This window comes from Ambystoma mexicanum, chromosome 4q, assembly GCF_040938575.1.
Source record: "Ambystoma mexicanum isolate Mex_15411 chromosome 4q, UKY_AmexF1_1, whole genome shotgun sequence".
NCBI lineage: Eukaryota > Metazoa > Chordata > Amphibia > Caudata > Ambystomatidae > Ambystoma > Ambystoma mexicanum.
The window spans coordinates 1,191,289,121-1,191,311,582 of NC_090928.1; the positions used below are offsets into that span (position 1 = coordinate 1,191,289,121).

At 44.5% G+C, this 22,462-nt stretch overlaps 1 protein-coding gene across 1 annotated transcript in view; it reads left to right on the plus strand.

Moving 5' to 3' along the window:
• BTBD9 (BTB domain containing 9) overlaps nt 1-22,462 on the plus strand; it is a 1,399,080-nt gene that overhangs the window by 58,305 nt on the left and 1,318,313 nt on the right. Inside the window, exon 2 of the mRNA XM_069608758.1 lies at nt 17,201-17,406. Coding sequence (XP_069464859.1) covers nt 17,222-17,406 — 185 coding nt within the window. The 5' untranslated portion in view covers nt 17,201-17,221. The remainder of the gene's footprint in view (nt 1-17,200; nt 17,407-22,462) is intronic.

Sequence of the window (22,462 nt, forward strand, 5' to 3'; positions counted from 1 at the left end):
GTTTTATTTATTTATTTTATTTTATTTTATTTTATTTTTTTACATTTATAAAGCGCTCACACAGCCCGCAGGCATCGAGGCGCTGTTACAGGAATAGTTTGTTTTTCTTAGTTGCGTAATTGTGTGTTTTTTTTTTTCTCTTAGTTACGTATTTATAACGCGCTTAAACACCAAGAGGTTTAAGCGCGGACCCGGGGATCGAACCTGTTGTTGCTTCGTGTCGTCTTGCTTCCAAGACGCGCACGCTGCCGCTGAGCTATCCTCCCGGGATTTATCTAGTAGTAGGGGTGGGGGTTTGTGAGCCTGTCTCCCACCCGCCCACTGTGTATGAACAACAGTTCTATGGGCTTCTGTGGTCCCCCAGCGCCAACCCCACTCACCTCCAAGTCTCCGCCGGTGGTGCTCCAACAGTTCCTCATTCTACCGGTGCTCGCCATGCAGCGTCGGAATCGCCTCCGGATGGTGCTGGTTCATCCATTTGCCAATAGATCATGCTCGCTCACCGCGCTACTGTGTGTTAACCAGCGTCGTCTGAGAGCTTGCTGGGGTGTTGGCCTGTCGCCATCTTGGGCACCACGTGACCGTGTCTGCACAGATGTGGTGCTTGTGCAGTTTTTCCTTTTTTCTTCTCTGCAGCACTCCATCTTACCCGCGGCATGGTCGACGACTTTTCTCATTTGTTTATTTGAGGATTTAGTCCCATTCCAGCCCTGCTAGATCGATATGTGACTATCTAATGCTGCTGCGCAACAGTGCCCCCACAGTGCCCCTTTTTAATAATTTGTTGAACCACTCTCTGCATAAAATGCTGGGAGGATAGCTCAGGGGCAATGCCTTTGTCTTGGAAGCAAGACAACACAGAGCAACACAGGTTAGAATCGTGGTCCCACGCTTAGGCTGGTCTCCTGTATTGTGTGTTAATAGAAGATTAATTAGTTTCCCTGTTCCCATTTCCTCACACTCAGCAGCAATGCTCTGTTTCTCAATCTCTTGTAGCTCCTTCCTGTTCCCCTAGTCTTAAATTAATGAAACCCCTACACCAGGCTCTGCTTCCCCCACCCCCTGTATTCCCAGTCGGGAATGTGACCGAGTGTCTCTCTTTAAATTGATGCTGGCGTGTTAACTAAGTCTTATTGCTTTAGATCAGAAGACCTCCCATTTTAGAGTCTTTAAGGGGTGCCCACTCCACCAACAATGCAACCTATCCCAATCAACCAAAAACTTGGAAACCGCCCCACCAACCCAAGCTCCCTCCCCTCCACCCGCACCCCCGCCCCGGCTGCATAACAAATGGACCCAAATGTACAGGCCCCCCAACCTCCATTCAGACCATTGCTTGCTCTCCCTGAAGATGTCCCAACAAGCCAGTCAAACTGCTTTTTAAAGGGTCAACAGGTCAGTTTTCAATCTGGACCAAACTCATTTTTATTTTTTTAGTGGCTCAGATCTTTTAACTTGCCATAAGGGTCTAAAGTGTCTCCCAGTAGCCAACGTGTGATCCCAATTTCTTTCTACTGTCGGGACTGCCATTTTGATTTCCCCACACCTTTGCTCCTTCCTTCACTGAGAAAATCTTTGTCACCAACCCACAATTCTTGCGAACCTCCCATGAAACTGGATGTGCCTTCTGTAAAATACACCTATGTTAGGAAAGATTTTGCTGAATGCAATTTTCACTCTATGGATCCCCCAAACGTTTTGCTTTTGTTTGACTGTCCTGACTTTATCCAGTGGAGCAGTCTTCAGCTGCGCTCCTCTGTGCTTTTTCTCATTTGTTATGGGGAAATGGGCACGTCCTTCAGGCTGTCAGTACTGGGAAACTGTTTCCCTTCATCTTGTACTATGTTGCCATTTTTGATAACTTCTTATCAGTGCACAAAGTACATTACTGTACCGTGCACTGGGGTCCTTTTTGTTTTATGGCCCTAGACACCGTCTAAGACGTTTTTGGTAAATGTACAAGTGTGCCTAGGACGAACTAGAGGCAGCAGTTTACTGTAATGGTATTTTTATGACTTTTTAACAAACCATATCGCATTTACCGCAGATAGCTCAAGACTGTGGCCAGTGCCAAAAAAGTATGTGCCACAAAGTCTTTTGTTCTGTCCTTTGGCCATCTTGTCCCTTAGCCTTCCCCCAGGTCTTCCTTATTTGGGCATGCAGCCTCCCTTGGAAACTGCATCTTTCGCAGTTTCCTGCATGTCACGTGTGCTAGTGCCCAGGAAGATGGTTGGGACTGTCTGGTCCCAATCCACACTATTGGTGCCAGGATGTCTGGTGTGCATGAATACATGAGGACCACCATGGACCATGATTGAACCATAGCTTGGCTGCATGCAAGGGAGCAGATCTTTCATTGGTTGTCCAGATTCGATCATGCATTGAACTTCGCATAAGAGGAGGGGCCCTGCATCCATTCCAGGTCGATTTTACAGTGGTTCATCTTGAACTACAGTAGGAGCCATATATCCTGTGAGCTGAAGCAGACCTGAGGTCCCGCCGGAGACGTGCTGGAAGGATTGGCACTCTGAGCCCGCTGCTGTCCTGTCGGACCTCTGCTTTGTTCTCGGCCTTAGAAGGCCTTCAAGGGTGCTTCACCCCATTTGAGTAGCTGGAACAACTACTCTGTGTCTCCTGATTTCCCACCAAAAGAGCCATCTCTGAAGTGTTCCTGGGCTGTCCAGTCAACCAGCTCTGTCCCGGGCCATCGCATACGAGTGCTGCCGTTTCGAGTTGGAACTCGATACTTCGAGAATCACTAGCTTGTGGTTCTCGACACTCACCTGCCAAATTGTATAGACTTTGCACATCTGGGGCACAAACTAGGAGAGTGCGTCGCAGCGCAAGCTTTTGCGGTCCCTGCTTCACTGCGTTGTTGTGACGGTCGCTGTTGGAGACTTTCTCGCCTTCTCTGCTGTGCCTGGAGTCCTGCTGCACCAGAATCTTCTTCCTCCTCCCTTTGTTGGCGGAGTTGTGGCTACTGTCCAGTCACAGACTACTGTCCCGTCCCGCAGCACCTGAGAGCCGGATCCAAAAAATAAAGGTGGAATTTACAACCCCATATGTCCTCGACTAAACTGACATAGTTTAGTCTGGATTGGAGCAAGGGGCGGGGGGAGTACTTGCATAACTTATCGCTGGCCCCCTGGCTCATCCGTTTGTTTCTACACACAAGGGTTCCTTGGGATCCTCTTTGCATGGGATAGCCTGCGCTCCCTGGCCTGTTTCAAAAGTCAGAAACTGCTCTGTCTGCGAGGGCAGACCCTTCCCTGGCGATTGCATTTTCTACCTCTTTCAGGATCCTTACCCAACTGTCCCAGCATCTTCTAAAGTTACTGTCTTTGCTTTACGCAGAACTGCACGTTTTTATGCTCTGCTGTACATTGAGCACACGGCTCCCCACTTCATAGGGCTGGACTGAATAAGTTAGGATTTCCATCCTGAAGACTGCCTAAAGCATAATTCTTGTCACCCCCCCTTCAGTTACAGGTTGTGGATATTTGACTCCCTTTATCGCATTAACAGTAGTTGTATATATGCTACAGAGTGAAATGCTTGTGTGGTAACTGATGCATTATTAGTTTGGTTATTCGTGTTTTATTGGGCCTCAAATAAATGTATATGTATTTTTGATATACACCAGTCTAAGAGTATTCTGTGGTATCTTTACTGTGTGTGCTCATTGTGGGCTTCTGATCTCTCACACCCCTCCTCAGACTTGGTCTTGACCAACTGCCAAGCTACCGTGATTGGTGTGGCATTGTCCAGAAAGCTCCCTGTTTCACTAAACTAAGGTGGCCTCCTAAACCTCTGTCCACCAGGTCAGAGTTTAGAAATCCATTCTAACAATCTACCACTCGCTATGTAAACATGTGTTGAAAGAATTCTTATCTCTTTTTTTCTTGATCTTTAAAACACCATTTTATTGAAGTCCTGGTGTTCCATCTTAAAAAAAGAGGCTGTCAATGCTTGGCAATTGCATTTTGGACGCGAGGTCCATCCTCTGGGCATAAAGTTGAAATGAGTATAATATTCACAATTGAACTGTGATTTATAGCAGTCTTAAATACAAATTGTATATATATGTGTGTGTGTGTGTGTGTGTGTATATATATATATATATCTATCACTAATTCCATCTGAAACAATATCATACTCCTTAGTCTGTTGTGTTGAAAGTTACTTAAGTGGAATCTGTACGATAACTAAAGATGCATCTCTTTCTGCAAAATCAATAAATCGCTATCTTTGCTTTTCTAACGGTTTGCCAAACAAAGTATAACCCACAAGGGCATTTATTGGAATAAATTACGTTACTGCTATCAAAGTCTTTCAGTTGTATTTTTCTCTCCTGTCAATGTATGGTGTCCTGTAGATCCTTTAATTATATTATTACAGTTGGAACAATGGAGATGGGGATGCCTTCCTTTCTTCTTAGTTTTACTTTCCAACTGCTTATTATTACTGGTATCCACCAGTAAGTCTCTCTGCGCCTCTTTTCATCTGAGTTGAAGATCATTTGAGTAGTTCCACTAATATCTAATCTGTTGTTTGAGTTCTTAAGTAATATGAGCGCCTTTTCGTCAATGTGCCCTGTGAGAAGTCCTGGAAAATGTATACAGTCGTAAGGTACAAGGTGCAGCTTTTTATTTCTTTTATTTTTTTTAAACTTTTATTTTTGTTGGCAGAGGCATATAGCATATATATACAATAGAGCAGTCAAAACATTAGGTACATGTATAAATGAATACACGGGTATACAGAAACAATAGGACAACAGCAGTTGGGGAATGATCTATCACGGAGCAACAAGTACCTGAGCACCTAAGGGAGAGGACTGGGGGGAATCGTCCACTGTGGAAGTATCGTCTAAGTATCGTCTAAGCTATTCAGGTAGCCGTTGAAGGCGGACCATATGTTTCTGGGGCGGGAGCGAGCTGGGATCATACCAAGGAACTCTTCTTCACAATTTTGGGACCACATGAGCAAATTTAACCATTTCTGGAATGAAGAGGGGGTGGAGCTCTTCCAATTCTGTAAAACACATTTTTTAGCTACTATACAGCTAACATTCAGGAACCTAGCCATACTCTTAGCCCCTTCAGTCTGCCATACCCCAAACAGAACTCCCAACGGGTTGGCGTCTCACCACATTTCGGATAGTGTTTCCAAGATCTTGCCCCAGAATGCGGCTAGGCCCGGGCAGTCGCAGAACATGTGTAAGCACCCTCCGCGCCGCAGCGAAGGCTAAATCATGGGTCAGAATGCGCAAACCCAGAAATCCTGCGCGGGGTGTAGTACAGCCTGTTTAATAATTTATACTGTATGGTTCGATAGCGAAAGTTTAAGGAAACCCTGTTGGTATGAGAGCACATCTTCTCCCACAGGTGGTCAGTGAGTTCCAACTCCAGCTCAGACACCCAGTCGTCTCGGGCCTTGGAGCGTTGGGGGGGCAGTGGTCAGTAAGAGCTTGTAAAGTGAAGAAACCATCCCACGGGCGCCGCCCGAATTGGCGATGTAGGCAATCCCAAGGGAGTCTGGGGGTTCATTGGGGAAGTCAGGCCATGCATTTCTGAAGGCGGCGCAGAGTCTGTAGAACTGCAAAGTTTCTAATGGGGAACCCGAGTGACCCGGCCTCCACGTTTGTGGCGTTATAAACTGCCCCTCTGGATAGAATCAGTTAGGGCGTGATACCCCAGGGCCTCCCAGTGTCGCGCCAGTGCGGTATCGAATGTGGGTTCCAGCCCGGGAAATAGCCAGGCGGGGAGCCACTTGTAGTATGGGCGTTGTTCGGCACAAGTCTCGAATATCCGACCCTAGGCTTGCACAGTGGTTTGGACAGGGTCAATGGGTGAATCCGGTTCGTACTGCTGATGTAGAATTAAAGACATTATGTTGGTGCCTGTTGCCGCCAGTGTTTCCAGCTTGACATGGGGACGAGGTGGGGGCCCAGAATACCAGTAAGAAGCAAACTGTGCCTGTGCTGCGATCCAGTCCCGTAGCATATCGGTGGCGGTGAAGCCCCTTCTATCATAGGGGAGTGTCATGTCTGACCATTTTTTATGCACAGCGCCGGAGTGCCATAGGAATTGGGCGCACAGCTTGTGTAGGTTTGTGAAGTATCTCTTTCAGGGCCAGATAAACACACATTGCTAAATATGTACAGCAACTTGGGGAGTAAAATCATCTTCACCAGTGAGAGTCTCCTGGCTAGTGATAGTGGAAGAGTGCCCCATCGCGCAATTTTGGCCTTGGCTTGCTCTGCCGCGGCCAGGTAGTTGTCTGCTAGTAATGTATCTTTGGTCAGGGACACCTGGACTCCCAGATATATGATCCCGTCAGGGGACCAGCGAAGCGGGTACTCAGTGGTGGGCTGCAGCGTGGAGCTGGTGAGGGGGAAGATCTCGGATTTAGTATAGTTTATAGTGAACCTAGAATGTGTGCCTATACGGGTGATATCGCGCAAGATTGGGTCAAGATGAAGAGCAGGGTCTCTTATAAACGACAACACGTCGTCCGCATAGAGCGAAATAATTTCAGGGGAGTCTTTCTGCTGTATTCCTTTACGTGAGTGTCGCTCCCCGACATAGTCCGCCATCGGCTCTATTGCCAGGGCGAACAGGATCGGGGAGAACGGGCAACCCTGTCGGGTACCTCTAAAGCGAGGGATCAAGCCCGACGTCTGGGAGTTGACACGAACCCTGGCCACCGGGGAGGTGTACAATAACTTAATGTATGCAATCATTTTAGGTCCTATGCCCATAGTTTCCAACGGTATACACGCATTTCACCGCAGTATTTTTCATCGCAGGTTTTTTTGGGGGGGGGGGGTTAAAAAAATTAAATATATGTTTGTGGGTGTAAGGGAATAAAAAAACAAAAAAGGGGGGCTTTGGAGGGGTCACCCCCCCAACAAAAAAAAAGTTTTTCGAAGAAAAAAAAACGGCGATGAAAAATACAGCGGCGAAATAACATAGAACCGTTTCCAACACCAGCCACATACCGGTCACCATGTCGAATGCCTTCTGGGCATCTAGCGTGACTATGATTGCACTCGCACCCTGGTCAATACGCGACATGACATTGAGTAACCTTCTAATATTATGGGATGTGGACCTCCCAGACACGAGACAGTATTGAATGTATTACTTTAAAGTTGTGCCTACAGTTTTCAAGAGGTAGTATTGAAATAAGGCAGACACAATAGGGTTAGGAATTCTTGTCTTGCCATCAGACTTCCTTCCTCCATGACACACAGCTTTCTGCTGCCCGCCACTACTCTCCTTCCATCTTCTGGAGGGGAAGAAAAGTCGACCATGCAACCTTATCTACTGAGGAGAAGCAATCCCTTATTTGGGGTGAGTTGTATACAAAGTGTGATCGTGCCTGCTATTTTTATAGGGCTGCAGCTGCTGTATGTAAGCCATTGTGTTGTATTAAAGGTGCTGATTCAGCACCAGACTGGAGGATACACCTACCAACTGCAAGAGTAGAAGGGGGAAGGTGGGGGCAGCTACATGGGAAATGACACAGGTATTCTAAGCCACAGACGCCCTGTACAAAGGGCTTCACTGGGAACTGTAGGGGGTAATGATGCATTGGGTTTACACACAGTCCAAAATACTGTCCTATAATTAGCTAAAGAAGGGGGAAGGATAAAAATAGCACCATCACCACACGTGGTGGGAAATCCCTTGGGCGGCTGTACCTGGGGAAACCTTGATCTGACGTGACAAATGCAACTGGGATCTGCAAAGGGGGGTGTAGCTTAAACTACTCCTCTTGAGAAAAATAACTTAACTAGAATAAGATGATGTAATTACAGGATGGTCAGCAAAACTAGCCGCCCTACGTGGCAGCGGGGAGGGCGACTCTGCTCCAGTGTGCGGGTCACATGAAATAGCTTTGGTGGAGTAGTCACAACATATTACCTATAGTTTCTCTCCATTCTACCTGACCCAGTCCTTGGCAGAAAAGTTACAACTCAAAGTGGAAAAAACAAGTTGTAGCTTGGAGTTCAGTATGAGCTGCGAGCTGCAGAAGGAAGGATCTGGAGGAGGATGGCATGCTGCGACGCTGACCCTGTGTTTGTGGGAGGCTGCAGTGTGGCGAGGGAGCCATGTCTCCATTGAAGCTGACAAGGCAGCCGGTATCCTGTTGGTGGTGACTGTGTAATTGCTCATTCCCTTGGGCTGTGGGCTGGGCCCAAGGGTGTCAGAGGGGTAGGTGGTGAGACCCTGACCTCCACCCAAAGCATCCAGGAGAGACCGCTCGCCAGCACTACGCTACCCAGTGAGTTTCACATGAGAGAGCGAGAGAAACTCTGGAGCATGTCTGTGGCTGGAGCTGGAAAGGGATAAAAGCATGATTTGTAAAGCGGCACGGAAAGTGAGAAGGCCAATTTAAAGAAACCGAGTAAGAAAGAAGCAACAAGGAAAGAGGAGAGAAGGAGAAAGCGTGCTAGTGGCACAGCACGCTAGTGGCACAGAAGGAAGGAAAAGGCACACTAGCGGCACAGGAGTAAAATCAAACTCGAGAGTAAAAGGAAAGGGTGCGAACAACGACCCAGAAAGAAGGAAACTGGTGCAAGTGTGCACGACCGAAGGAGGGGAATGTGCAAGAGGCACAACACAGAGAAAGTATAGGTAGGTGCAAGTGTGCACGACAAAGTGAAATGAAAATAGATAGATGAAAGCGGTGCAGGAACCACCTGAACATAAAAAGTAAAGTGTAAGAAATAGAGAGGCAAAGGATCGGGTGGTCTTGCTTCGGAAGAGCAAAAAGCCAGGCGTTTTCAAAAGCCTCTGATTCTACTCCATGAAAGGATTGCATTCGAGAGAAACTGTATATAAGGAAAAGGTACATCCTGACAAGTTGAACTGGTGTTTGAAACTGAAAGGGGCTTAAACTTGGGGAAGGGAACCCTGAGAGGCCCAACCAAGTTGGAGACTTATTGGCTTTTGTAGTGTTGAAAGGATTGAAGCTTGGAGACGAGAACCATGAGAACCTCAAAAGGAACTGGATTATGTTTCTTTTGTGGTGTTTGGAACTTGAACAAGTTGAAGCTTGGGGAAGGGACCCTCAAGGAATCCAAAGACACTGAAGGCATTTGGAACCACTGCAAGGGCTCTGTGGGGAAGGTCTTACAAACAGCCCTTTTTGATTGAACTCCTTTTTGTGACATTGACCACCTGGTGAAAAGACCACCAGAAACCAAACCAACTTTGGTTTCCAATTTTCCTGTTGAACCACTGTTTTCCTTTTGAAAGACTTCCTATCACATTTTTGTAAATACTGAGGGCAAGCATAGGTTTTGACGCAGACTGACTTTTATTTTGTACTATTGGACAGTGACGACCATTAGAAATGTCATTTAAGGGAACCATCCCTTTAGAGTTGGCACCGTTGGGCATTACACCACCCCTGGAACCTTAGTAAATAAATGTTTTAAAATACCTTGGAGTCTGTCTCTCTCTTCATACCATGCCTGCCTAACGGAAGGCATCAAGGATTACCATGGGGTGCCCCGTAGTATTGTATGTGGAACACTCATTATTTGCCGCTCTTAAGAAATCAGAAAGTACATGAACTACCCAAAGAGCATCAGGGTATGAGGGCATATCAACCAACTCAGCAATAGAGGTGGTAAGGTGCCGTAGTGTAAACCTAGCAATCCACCTAGCAAAATCGATAGAGGACGGGATTTACGTGACTGTGTAGCACACGTGGACAGGATGGAAGGGAATGTACAGGTAAAAAAGGAAGAAATAGCAGGAGCACACATGGTCTTTGACGGGTCATCCAGTATTGACTCAGAAACTGGGAGGAGACCTACTGGTGCGGCAGTAGTGTACTGCATAAATGCGGAGTATGTAAAAGTATCTCATCCGCGACTACCCTCACATTATTCAGCACAGGCAGCGGAATTAGTGGCGATAAGAGCACTATAAATAATGGTATGCAGCAAACCTCTTTTACGACTCTGCCTATGTCACGTCGACTATCCATTCAGGATTGGCACGGTGGGAAAGGAGGGTATTAAAGTGCAGAACTACTAAATGAATTAATTCGGGCAGTAAATGTCCCAGTAGAGGTGGCAATACTGAAATGCACTGCACATACTGGAAAACAAGACCTGATATCTGTGGGGAATGAAATGGCCGACAGAACGGCAAAAGCAGCAGCATGTTTACCGCAGGGGGGAGGAGTTCAGAGATATCCCAGAGGCTGGGGAAAGGTGCCACTCATGGCGGCAGAAAGGAACAAGAGTGGGGAGGGAAAAAGGGAGGAACATTTTAACATGATCCCCATAGTACACCTAATAGAATTAAAAGGTAAGGTACCAAAAGAGGAAAAAAAGCTGTGGATAAAAAGAGGATGTTGCCTGTCACTAACCAACATATTTGGTAGCAGAGGCACGGGGCAGGTTCAGAAATCTCAGTTGGCCAGTGACAGCTAGGTCTGTGCAGTTGAGTGGCTGCATTTAAGATATGCACCCCTGTACCAAAACTGCAATTATCAATTAGCTCATGATGGTGGATGGGTGAACTCTCAATATAAGCTATGCTGAAGTTAAGGTATGATGTATGGCACTACTGAGGGTCATTGCAGCAATATCCAAATTAATGCCACTATGTCGGCTCCTTTCGGCCAGCTCAGCTGTGCAAGGTAATGTGTATTCTGGCCAGACAGGGTGCCCTGCCAACTGACAGCACAGGGACCTGAATGGCCAGGCCTCTTCTTTGATCTCTTTGTGGGGGTAGATAACGGTCTCAAAGGAGCACCCATTCAAGTAGCGTCACAACCGTGGTTTGCATTAATTTGTGAAAGATATTGATCATAGTGAGATGGGAAGGGGGCTGGGTTAGGGAGCAAGGTTAGGTGAGCAAAGTTAGTAGACAAAGGACAAAGGAGCTCTGTTCAGTGGAGCAAGACTTCCTCCATATTATTTCTCTATGCCTCTCTCCTTCCTGTCCCCTAAACTTCCTTTAGAGCAAAGCACTTTGGGTGTCATGTCGGAAGGGCAAAGTCCACCTCTGTCAGGTGCAGCCACTGGACCTCTAAAACATGCTAGCGTTATTCCAGTCTCCTACGGACCTTTGCTGTTTGAAAGAATGGGTCTGCCACCACTTATTCAGATCATCTTGTAGACTCAGACCCTGGAAGAAGATTTTTTTGGACCTCTGTTGGCAGAGATGACTTTCCAGAACCCTGCACCAGTGAAGTGAAGAGTGAGCGTTCAAGGCATACTCGAGCTCTGTTCCTGACCCATCCCCAGCACACATTGGGGATGAACCTGCTGCTGGAATAAGACCTGCTGTAATTCTTCTGAATTGTAATGTTTTTGACTAAAACATGGAGTCTGTGTGAAATGCATGCGGGTGTGCCCAGAGCAGCAATGGACATTTTCCTCCTCTGAGAGATCTGCCTTTTAATGTGAAGTATGAACACTTTCTGTATTCTTCCATTAGAAAACATGTTTTACTTGCCTATGTTAGTTTGCAGTGCTTAAAGGACTGTTTTCAATAAAGGTGACAGCTAGCGCCTGATAGCATTGTAGAGCCAAAGGAAAGTTATGTTGTCTTTCGCGCTCCCATGAGAAAGGGAAGATCCATGAGAACTAGCACCAGGTGGACCTTGAAAGTCAGAACTTTCTGGAAAATACCATCCTGCATTTGTGGGAGTTTTAAAGCGGAGAGCACCAGATTAGACAAATGCAGAAAGCTTCGGGGGAAAGCGTGGACGCACTGCTTTCTGTTGCCCATTGAGCAAAAATCTCTCTGCCTTAACTGGGTTTGGGGCTTTCCAGTGCAGTTCTGACAAGATGAGAATTCTGTGGCTGCTGCTCTAACAGTGAAGTATTTTTAAACATTCACGTACTATTTTGACTGCATTTATTCTTTTATGTATGTCAATTTGTGAATAAAACTGCCATAAAGAGCCATTTTACATAAAGCGTTATGTGAATTATTGCCTTTCAGTGTGCAACGTTTCTCTTTTCATTGTGTGCATTGGGGCTGTGGGAAAGATTACTGTGCAGTAATGAGAAGCACAACACCTGCCTCTCTGCCAGCCACACTGCTGTCAGGACCTCAATTTGGCGAATGACTCCCTGAAGGTTTGCAAAATCCTCCCTTGCTGGGAGTCCGAGAACAAGGACTGAACTTGTACCTGAGACCCATGGAGTTGGACTTGAAGCATACAGTGAGCCAAGACCGGCCAGAGCCCTTTGCTTCCTTGCATCGAACAGGTGAACTGTCTTCGAGCCGGGTTCACTGCATTTCAAACCAACAGGACCCTGTGGAGCAGTCTTTGACACTTGCCAAGCTTTGCAAACTATAACTGCTTGTTCACCCCTATTTGCTGGTGCACTACAGTAGTGTTGTTGCATCACTTTGAACTGCAAGCTCCTTTGTTGCATTTGCAGCTGCTTGGTCTGCCTGCATCTTCGCAGCTATTGTCATCACCTGGCGAACAGACCCTAGTGTACCTTCGATCCGCCCACCATCGGACACTACATCAAATCCCTTGAACCGAACTGCACATCCAGTTGCCAGCATCTTCGACATCTACTTGATTGACCATTGAATCGATCCATGGGTCCCTAATGATTTGCATCACCTCGAGCACTTCATCGAATCAGTCTGGCTGACCACTGTATTGATTGTCAACCGCTTCTGGTGGCTCTCTCGTTATGCTAGTCTCCCTGCATCTCCTTCGAACCACAACAAGCTTTGTTCAACCACTGCTCCACACTGTTCCATGTCTAGGACACCTCAACCGCTGCACTTGAACAACTTGGTACGCCATAGTCGAGCTGCCAAGAAGGTACTATTGACCCATAACTGCCCCCTTTGTCCATTTTGGGACATAGTGACGGGTTAGGTCACCAGTGGACCCTCGACTCCCCTTAAACCCCTCCCAGACATATACTTTTGCAAAGAACATTGTAAATGTGCCTGTTCACTCCTGTATTCTCGCCCAGACTGCTGCATTGCCCCAGACTGTTTATTTCTCTCACTTATTTCATCTCCTCTGTCCTTTCCACCAGGGTGGGTTTTTGTACAGTTTTCCTGTATGGTTTTCTTGCAGATGGTGGGTTTTAATTAAGTCTATATATATATTATTCCCCATAGAATTTTGATTGGACATTCCCTTTTAATTTGAGCTGGGAATACCTTGCTGTTTGGGCCCCTTCTGAATCACATTCACACCCCATAAGAGTATCGCTTTCCCTCTGGCCACGTTACCACAAAAGCAAATGAGGTATAACTTGACTGTTTTACCTTTCTGACTGTGTTGGCTCTTGGTTTGTAGAAGTGTGAGGGCTAGCGGGCGCTTGAGCTTCTATTCAACCTAGTACTCTTGCAGGGTGACAGTCAATTCATGACCCTTGTAGAGCAAGATGATGCTCTTACCTCTGGGAAGGATTTCATATTTTATTGGCAGAATGACTTCTGGTCCTCTGGAAAGTGTTGGCATAGCAGGGTTCAAAATTGAGGGCAGCTAAGAGCTCTTTAGCTCCTGCCTGCAGCCTGGTAAACCCTTGTTAGCTTGACACCAACAACTACCAGGAGCTACCTTTGGCACCCCAGGTCAACTGATAAAGAACACATACAAACACCCCCATACATTAAGTTTGGGACAGTCTATAAATGAATATTGGGACACACCTATATGACATGCATGTTAGGGAGAATTCTCTAGAATGGCTAATTTCCCTTACCTACTGAGTCCCTCAGCAGCTTTGCTGGATTTCTAGGATTTATTTTTTCACCTGGTTAAGTGTGTGAGCCTTTTTGCCCACTCTTACATGTGTTTTGCTGTGTGCGTTTAACATTTTCTTGTGTTCATAGGCTGTGGAGCCTCACCTACTCCATAGGCATCATCTTTTTACTATGTGTTACACAGCACCTTCAGTGCAGTGACACAGGGTTGTCTTTTTCAGACTTCCCACTTTAAACTCCATTTTTTGGGACTGACTACTGTCTCCCACAACATGTAAAGTTGCCATTGACTTTATTCTTTTTAAATCACAGACCCAGTACAAACTATCTTACATAGAGTTCTGGAAAGGGTTGATAGTTATCCCTTTTCATTAAGATTTGGCTGGTGGCAGTGGTATCTACCCTATTTTTCCTACCGCGGTCTATTTAAATAGCCTTGGTACTGTTTTAGGCTATCTTGGTAGCCTCGAACTTAAACCCGCTGGACCACAAGTACTTTTATTTGGTTCCGACTGGGTTTATTCGCCATTTCATTTTGTAAAAGTCTTTCTCGTGTTTTACTCTGTGCGCCAAACCAGGTTTGGCTCCTTTGTCCGCCATCCTTTGGTGGGCTTTTGCACAGAAGCCCTCCTTAGGCGCCTGAATGTCTGAGGGGGACAGGATGTGAGGGAGGGGTTTGAGACTCCCTGCACAGGGTCTCCTTGGAGACACATGTCGCACCCTGTATGATTGGCTGTAGTGATTGTCCCACCGGGACAGCCACCCTGCTGTGTGATTGGCAACCAGGCTGTGTGAATGGGTGAAAACTGCATAAAAAGCAGGTCTCTGAGACTGAGAAGGCAGAGTCGCCACTGGATCGAGAGAACCGAAGGGAAGCTGAAAGTAGAGGGCCTCTACCACGACTGAACCTCCCGGTGAAGTCCTGCTGCGGGTCTGAATCTCCAAACTTCGACGACGGGGAAGATATGCAAGGAATCTTCTCCCCTTGAGCTGGTGGGACCAACCAGTTCGCCAAACTGCCAGCCAGACCTCCCTCTTCGGGTCTAATTTGCTTTGAACGGCTACAGTGAACAGGATAGCCAGGAGGATCGGACCCTGCTTGGGTTTTAAGGAGCGCATCTTTTATTTGTTGCTTTGCTCTGCTGCTGGTTTCTTCCCTGGGCAGTGCAGGACCCTCCAGTCTTCCTTCTTCGTGTCAGTCCGACAGTCGCTTCAGGAACCGTGAGCCTACAGGACCTGCCAAGAAAGTCTGACTCAACTACAACCTTCGTCTCCATTTAAGGTACTGTTCAAATCCGGTCGTTCGTTCCGTCCGACCGTGGTAAAAGTGCTTGAAATCTTTTGCCAATCCGAGGGCTTGTCCTTCTCTATTCTTTGAAGTAACTTTTCTTCCGACCAACTTAGCTCTGAACTCTTGGCAAAGACTAAACCGCGAACTACTCGGAACTGTGTGATCCTCTGCAAAGACTTTGGTCCATTGACTTTGGCCCAGGCCTCTTGATTTGTTGTCCTCATTGTAGTTACTTTTTCTAGATTGGCCTGCTTACTTACTTGTTGGTGCTGCTCAACTTTTGTCTAACTTTGTCTTTCCCTCGCTTTTTAAATTACTGGAGTGCCATTTTGCTCACACTTCATTTTGAGCTTAACTTGTCCAGAATCTATTGGGTGTGGTGTACTGTATTGAGATTGTGATTTTTCAACTGCTCGATAATAGTGAAATGTTTTATAACTGATGTGTAAATAAATGTATATTCTTTTACTTAGAAACCCTGAGTCAGTGTTTGTTTGAATCATAGTAATTGCTGTCCTTTGTGTAACTATTGTTACTGCTCACTTGCTCTTGAGATAAGTCTGGCTGCTCAGCCATCGCTACCACTTTAACGTATAGTACAGGCTTGTACCAAACTGTCACTTGTAGTCTTAATTGTGTGTGGTGTTCCCAAAGGGTACTGCATATAATTCTGCCTGACGCACACCTTTTATCGTTTCTGCCTAACAATATAAAGTATAACTGGTCGTTAATAATGGACTCAATTATTTTTGCATCTTACGTGAAAGTTACATATTCAGAATGTTCTGTACTAGCTTCTCATCCCCCCAGTAGTATCTCTTGCCCACTGGTTAGTCTGGATACCCAGGAGCTACTTTTGTTCTTGCTTATCCAATCTTAATTTCAATCCCTGCAGGTCATTACGAAGCATCATTGCTCAAAGGGGAGAGGATAGTTCACTTAATATTGTAAGAAGTTACTTTGAGGAGTTACCAAAAGTGAGAGTCTCTGCAGAGAAGGACAAAGGATGGGAGCGCCTGCTTCAGGCCTAGGAGAGCCTGGTTATTATGACGCTGACACTAACCGCTACCAGGAGTTACTTTGGGTTCCCCAGGCCAATGGGTGGCAAGGAAGTGGAACTATGTAACATAAACTTTTTAGGTGTTTGGGAAGTTGTGCAAAGTATCATTAGGACACATCTAGATGGCTTTCAAAGCATATTGCCTCATACATAATGAACAAAATGTTAGTTTGCATCTCATAATTTAGATTTGAAGCGTGCTGTGGCTAGCTCCTATCTCCCCAGTGGTAGCTAGAATACCCAGGAGCTTGTTTTAGCTCCTGCTCAACTAATCTTAATTTCGATCCCTGCATTGGCTACTGATAATCGACTTGTGGCGAGTAAGAAATGTGTGGTGTGTTTTTATGGGAAGAATTGTGGTAGCAAGTGACTTTTTTTTTATGCCTAGCTAGTAGCTTGCAACTTGAAATGTGTACCCCTAGTAAAGTGATACCTGGTCCCACCCACAGGGTGAGGTGTGCCTGAGGATACCTTAGCTTTGGAGGAATATTTTGCGAAATACATTTTTCTGGGCATTAGGAATGCATCTTCTTGTTCTTTTGTGATCATGCGAGTGGTATTCTCATGGTGAGTTTTTGGACTTGCGTTGAAAGTGGTGAGTAGTTCTATGAACAAACCTTGGAAGATGTTGATACTGGAAATAGTAGCAGCTTCACATTGAAGAGCATTTTTCTTGGTCTCTGAACTCCTTTGCATGGAGGGGTTTGAGTGTATGTAGTATTCAGGAGAAGTAGTATTTCCATTATTGTTTTTATATTGCGCTTTTTGCCAGATTCCTCCTGTTTCTAAGTGTGGGACCAAGTTTTGAATCCACGTTGCATGGCATAGTCTTGTTCCTAATGAATCAGTGAGAGTCATTGTCATGACATTGAACTAGGTCAGGGGTAAAAAAAACAAAATGGCAAATAAGTCACTTGCCCTCTCAATTCTGCATAGCGTGACAGAATACCAGTTACTTACTCCCCAAGAGTCCATCATCACACCAGTGGCTTCTGTGGCAAGTGCACATTTTGAATCCCGATCTAAGTCATGGATAAGTCCAGTGGATGTTTTTTTAACAGGTCTCTACTTCGTTGCAAATATAAACGTTTCTGACTTGACTTTACGTTCTTTTTGATACAGCTGTTGGTCACAGTGCTCAGGATGAGTAACAGCCACCCTCTACGGCCGTACACAGCGGTGGGGGAGATTGACCATGTGCACATTCTTTCTGAGAACGTTGGTGCCCTGATGAATGGGGAAGAGTACAGTGATGTCACCTTTGTTGTGGAGAAGAAGCGTTTTCCAGCACACAGAGTGATCCTGGCAGCTCGATGTCACTATTTCAGGTACAGAGTATGTTTATCTTTTGTGTCATGCTTTTACAAAGTACATATTCATCGTAAGCCCATCGAATGTCATTACAGAGAAACAGCAGCATTACACTGTAGGTTCATATGTGTAATTAATGCTTCATATGAGTTGTAAGACGCAGGGGCACTGCAAAGTGCTAGTGATAATGTATATACTGGCTTCCAAGACCATTGTGAGAAGTCGGGACTGTTTCCAGGACCAAGACTTACTTTGGGTATTGTAACCTTGCAGCTTTGGGGTCAAAGGGCAAATGTTAGGTATGCTGGTGAACATATTGGAGCCATATTGGGGGAGGGGGTGAATACGGTGTTTTGGACACAAATGATTTAAAGGGAAATAAAATACGTATTAAAGGCTCTAGAAAGAAACTGTGAACTGTTTTGCATTATTGAAAGGTCCACTTTCCATAACCATTAGGGAAAGCAAAACAAATCTGGTAGAGTTGAAATGGCTCCTTCTCATAGAAATCAAGCTTTTTCGTTTGATATATATAACGGAAAACGTTCATCCTCCAGATTTACATCGGCCATATAGAATAACTTTATGGTATATGGTGTCTCAAAAGCCCATAGGATCAAATCTGTAGGCAATGCAAGCCAGAGGCATTGTTGAGCTTAGAACATGGTAGTCTGCCTGAATATAAATGGTTTTGATCGCAACTTTTCTCTGGGCTGCACTAACTGTTATTTGTTTTTTGTTTTTTTTGTACTCTTTATTTATCTTATTCAAACAGTACATGTAAGATACAGTACATCTAAAATCAACAAAGTACAATACATCTGAACACACATCTTTTAGAATTCGTTATACCCCAGGAAATTCAATAAAGAGATAATCATAGATTAAATAAACTCATATACAGTGGGGTCATAATACATTTTTAAATGAAAACAATCCAATACAAAAGAAAAAATTCAAATTTACCAACATACAAACACTAAAAATACATAACAAAAACATACACTACAACAAACAAGACAAAAACTGATACAAGTAAACATTAACTTAGAGTAATCATTCATATATGCAATGTACCATACAAATCATTCTTTTTTTTTACTTGAAAATTTTTATTTTTACATAAATAAACATGAACATGAATAATCCAATAAACACACAGCCAATCAATTCAATGTAAATAATCAACATATCACAACCAATTTAAAAATAATCATCAATGTAATAAAAATAGAACCGGTTGAAGAAGGAAAAAAAAAGAGGAAAGAAAGAGAAAGGAAAAAAGAACGCAAATGCAGGAAATAAGGATTAAGAATACTAATTGCATGAACCATACAACAAATTCAATAATAAAACAACCAATGCACATCCTATAGATGTCATACAACACAATAGTGTACAAGGATATGTATATACTGTCCCAGATCAAAGTTCTGCTTTACTCATAGGCATCAAGAAAGCAGCCCCAAATGTCCTAAAACTTGTCAATGTCATCAGTGAGTTTGTAAATAGCTCTTTCATATGTTGAAATTGTAAGAAGCTCCTCCACCCAATCATCAATGTTGAAAGAATTACTTGATTTCCAGGACCTCAAAATGAATTTTTTAGCAACCATACATGCACGTAGCAGCCAAACTTTCTTTCCAAAGTCAATTTCCTCCAGAAGAGAATCATTGCCTAAAATGAATAATGAGGCATTCATGGGGATTGCAATGTTTAAGACCAAGCTTAATCTCTCACATACCTTTTCCCAGAACTGCATCGTTTTAGGACAGGACCAAATCAAGTGACTCAGAGATCCTCTAGAACATTTACATTTCCAGCAAAGATTGTTGTCTAAAAGTTGTCTCCTGAATAGTTTCTCCGGCGTCCAATAGGCCCTAAACAACAATTTTGTTTGAGAAGCTCGGAGGGACCAATCCAAACTCACCAAACGAGTGTTCTCACAGCACCTTCGCCAACATCTGAAGTTCACATCTTCCCCCAATTCCTCCGCCCACAGAGCAGGTAATCTCGGATCACCTTTCCGAGTAGCTTTTATGATACTATACATGGTAGAAGCAGGGTGAGATGCACTGAGGCATATAGTTATAGCTGCCCAGGCTGGACTCTGAACAGTCAATTGTGGCACCTCAATACAAGCCGAAATAATCTTCAACTTTCGATATTCGGCAAATGAGCATTCCGTCATATCATACCTCTGGTCAAGCTGAGTGAACGTTAACCAGTTCTCCCCATCAAACAAATCTCCAATGTATTTGATAGCAGCCACAAACCATTCCGTCCAAAACAGAGTTTTGCCCTGATACTTCAAGGCTGGATTATTCCATATGGAGGCATCTGGATGTAAATATGGATCTGCACTCACACGGATTGAGAGTTCACACCAGCAGTCTTGTAAGAATGAAGTAAAGGCGCTGATTTTTCTTGATTTATTCCTTCGAGTGGTTAGCAGAGCTCTTGGGTCTAATTGGGATACAGCACTGCATTCCCAAGATAAGAGGTCAAAATGCTCAGACTGTACGTCTCCAGAGTCAATAACTTTGCACAAATATCGAGTGGAAAAGGATAAATGGTAGTCTGAGAAATTAGGCAAATTCCCCCCAATTTCAATGGGAGTTGAAGTTTCCAGATTGCAAGTCTCGGAGGCTTCCCATTCCAAATAAAGTTCTGCATAATCCTATTGACCTCCTTTAAAGATGTTTCCTGGTATCTTAATGGGGAGCATGCTCAGGAAGTAATTTATCCGAGGAGCCAGGTTCATCTTCAAACAGTTGATTCTGCCCCATGTCGATAACTGCAAAAGACTCCTTCTCATTAAATCTGATTTTAGAGTCGGAAGAATCCAAGCAAAGTTAATGGCAGGTAACTTCACTATGTCTGCTCCAATCCATATGCCAAGATATTTCAACTTTTCAGCACACCACCTGAATTGAAATTGAACACATGTATGTCGTTGACACAACCCATTGATTGGAAGGATCTCGGATTTACTCCAGTTAATCTTATATTCCGATATCACGGAGAAGGAATGAATGTCTTGCATCAAATAAGAAATACCAACAGCCGGGTCTTGAAGGGCAATCAGCAAATCATCAGCATATAACCAAACCAAATTATTCCGACCATTTCCAATTACCGGTTGAAGGCGTACATCCACCCTTAAGCTCACTGCCAGAGGTTCCATAGATATAATTAAAAGGAGAGGTGAAAGAGGGCAACCCTGCCTTGTACCACGATGAAGCTCAAACGGATCGGAAATAAGTCCATTCGTCAGCACACTTGCAGAAGGGTTGGTATATAACAACTTAACCCATCGCTGGAAATCTTGCCCAAAGTTCATCTTCCCCAAGCATGCAAATAAAAAGTTCCATTCCAGGGAAATGACCGCACAGGCAATTGGTTGATTATGCCCTTTCTCAATGGTCAATAGCAGGCGCCTCATGTTGTCTGCCACTGCCATGCCAGAGACAAAACCCACTTGATTCTCATGTACCAGAGTTGAAACCACCCTATTTAACCGAACAGCCAGGATCTTGGCCAGTATTTTGCAGTCACAGTTTATCAGACTGATCGGTCGATAATTCTCACATCTGGTAGCAGATCTGTCTTTCTTCCTCATCACTGTAATCAATGCATGTCTCATTGAATCCGGCAGTGAACCAGATTCAAAAGCAGCATTAAAAACATCACACAAAAGCTGTAGTGCGGAATCAGGGAGGGCCTTATAAAATTCATTAGGTAGTCCATCAGTGCCAGGTGATTTACCCATTGTTAGCTTTGAAATTGTGTGCTGAAAATCATCTACTTCTACCTTCCCTTCTAAACTCATCGCATCATCTGTTGTCAGGCTAGGGAGAACATGAGAGTCAAGGAAGTTTTCAATTTCATCATTTCCACAGGACAGATCCGAGGCATAGAGTTTTTCATAGAAGCCACGGAATGAATTGTTAATCTGTTTTTGCTGCGTCTCCAATGTGTTAGTAAAACTCCTTATTGCAGGAATGAAACGATCGCTTTCAGCCATCTTCAGCCGAAGTGCCAGCAATTTCCCTGCCTTCTTACCATTCTCAAAATAGTTAATTTTTTGTCTAAACAGTGCATAGTCAACTTGGCTAGAGATGAGTTTAAGTTCATACTTAGTTTTTCGTAGTTCATTTTTTGTATTTTCATCTCTGCTTGCTGCAAACAGAACATCCAGAATATCAGAAGAGAGTCTCTGAATTTCTTTCGTTCTCAATTTCCTTTCTTTGCCCGTTTTTGAAATCAGTATCCCCCTAACAAAGCATTTCAGAGCTTCCCAAACTCTTGAAAGTTGAACATCGGCAGTCCTATTAATTAGGATGAAGTTATCAATTTCCTCTGTCACCTCCTGACTGATCTGGTCATTTTTCAGTATATAAGAGTTCATTCTCCACCTTGGAGATTTAACCAAAGAGTATTGCAAGGACAATCGCAATGAAATGGGTGCGTGGTCAGATAGGGCAATAAGGCCAATAGCCGAGTCATAGCAACTGGAAGTCACTCGGCCAGAGGTCAAAAAGAAGTCAATTCTAGAGTATGTGTCATGACACTGTGAATGAAAACTATAATCCCTGTCCGACGGGTGCTCCAGCCTCCAGATGTCAGCCAGGTTGAACTCCTCAATCAAATTCTCCAAGGATCGTTTGCATCTATTCGGTGTCCTAGTATAATCTCCATTTGATCGATCCAAAGCAGAGTCCATGACCTGATTGAAATCACCACCCACTACAATGGAGTCCATATTAAAACTTTGAAGCAATTGAGCCACTTCATGAAAAAAGATCGGATCATCCAAATTTGGTGCATGCAGATTGCATAGTAGAATGTCCACACCTTGAATTCTCACTAGAACGCAAATAATTCTTCCTTCTTTGTCTCCTTTGCTCTTGATGACTGATATAGGCAGATTCTTTTTAATAAGTATTGAAACACCTCTTCTACTAGAGGAATGATTCGAAAAATAAGTATCTCCAACCCAACCTCTTTTCAATTTTTCAGCCTCTGGGTCTTCTAAATGCGTCTCCTGGAGGAATGCGATGTCACAAGAGC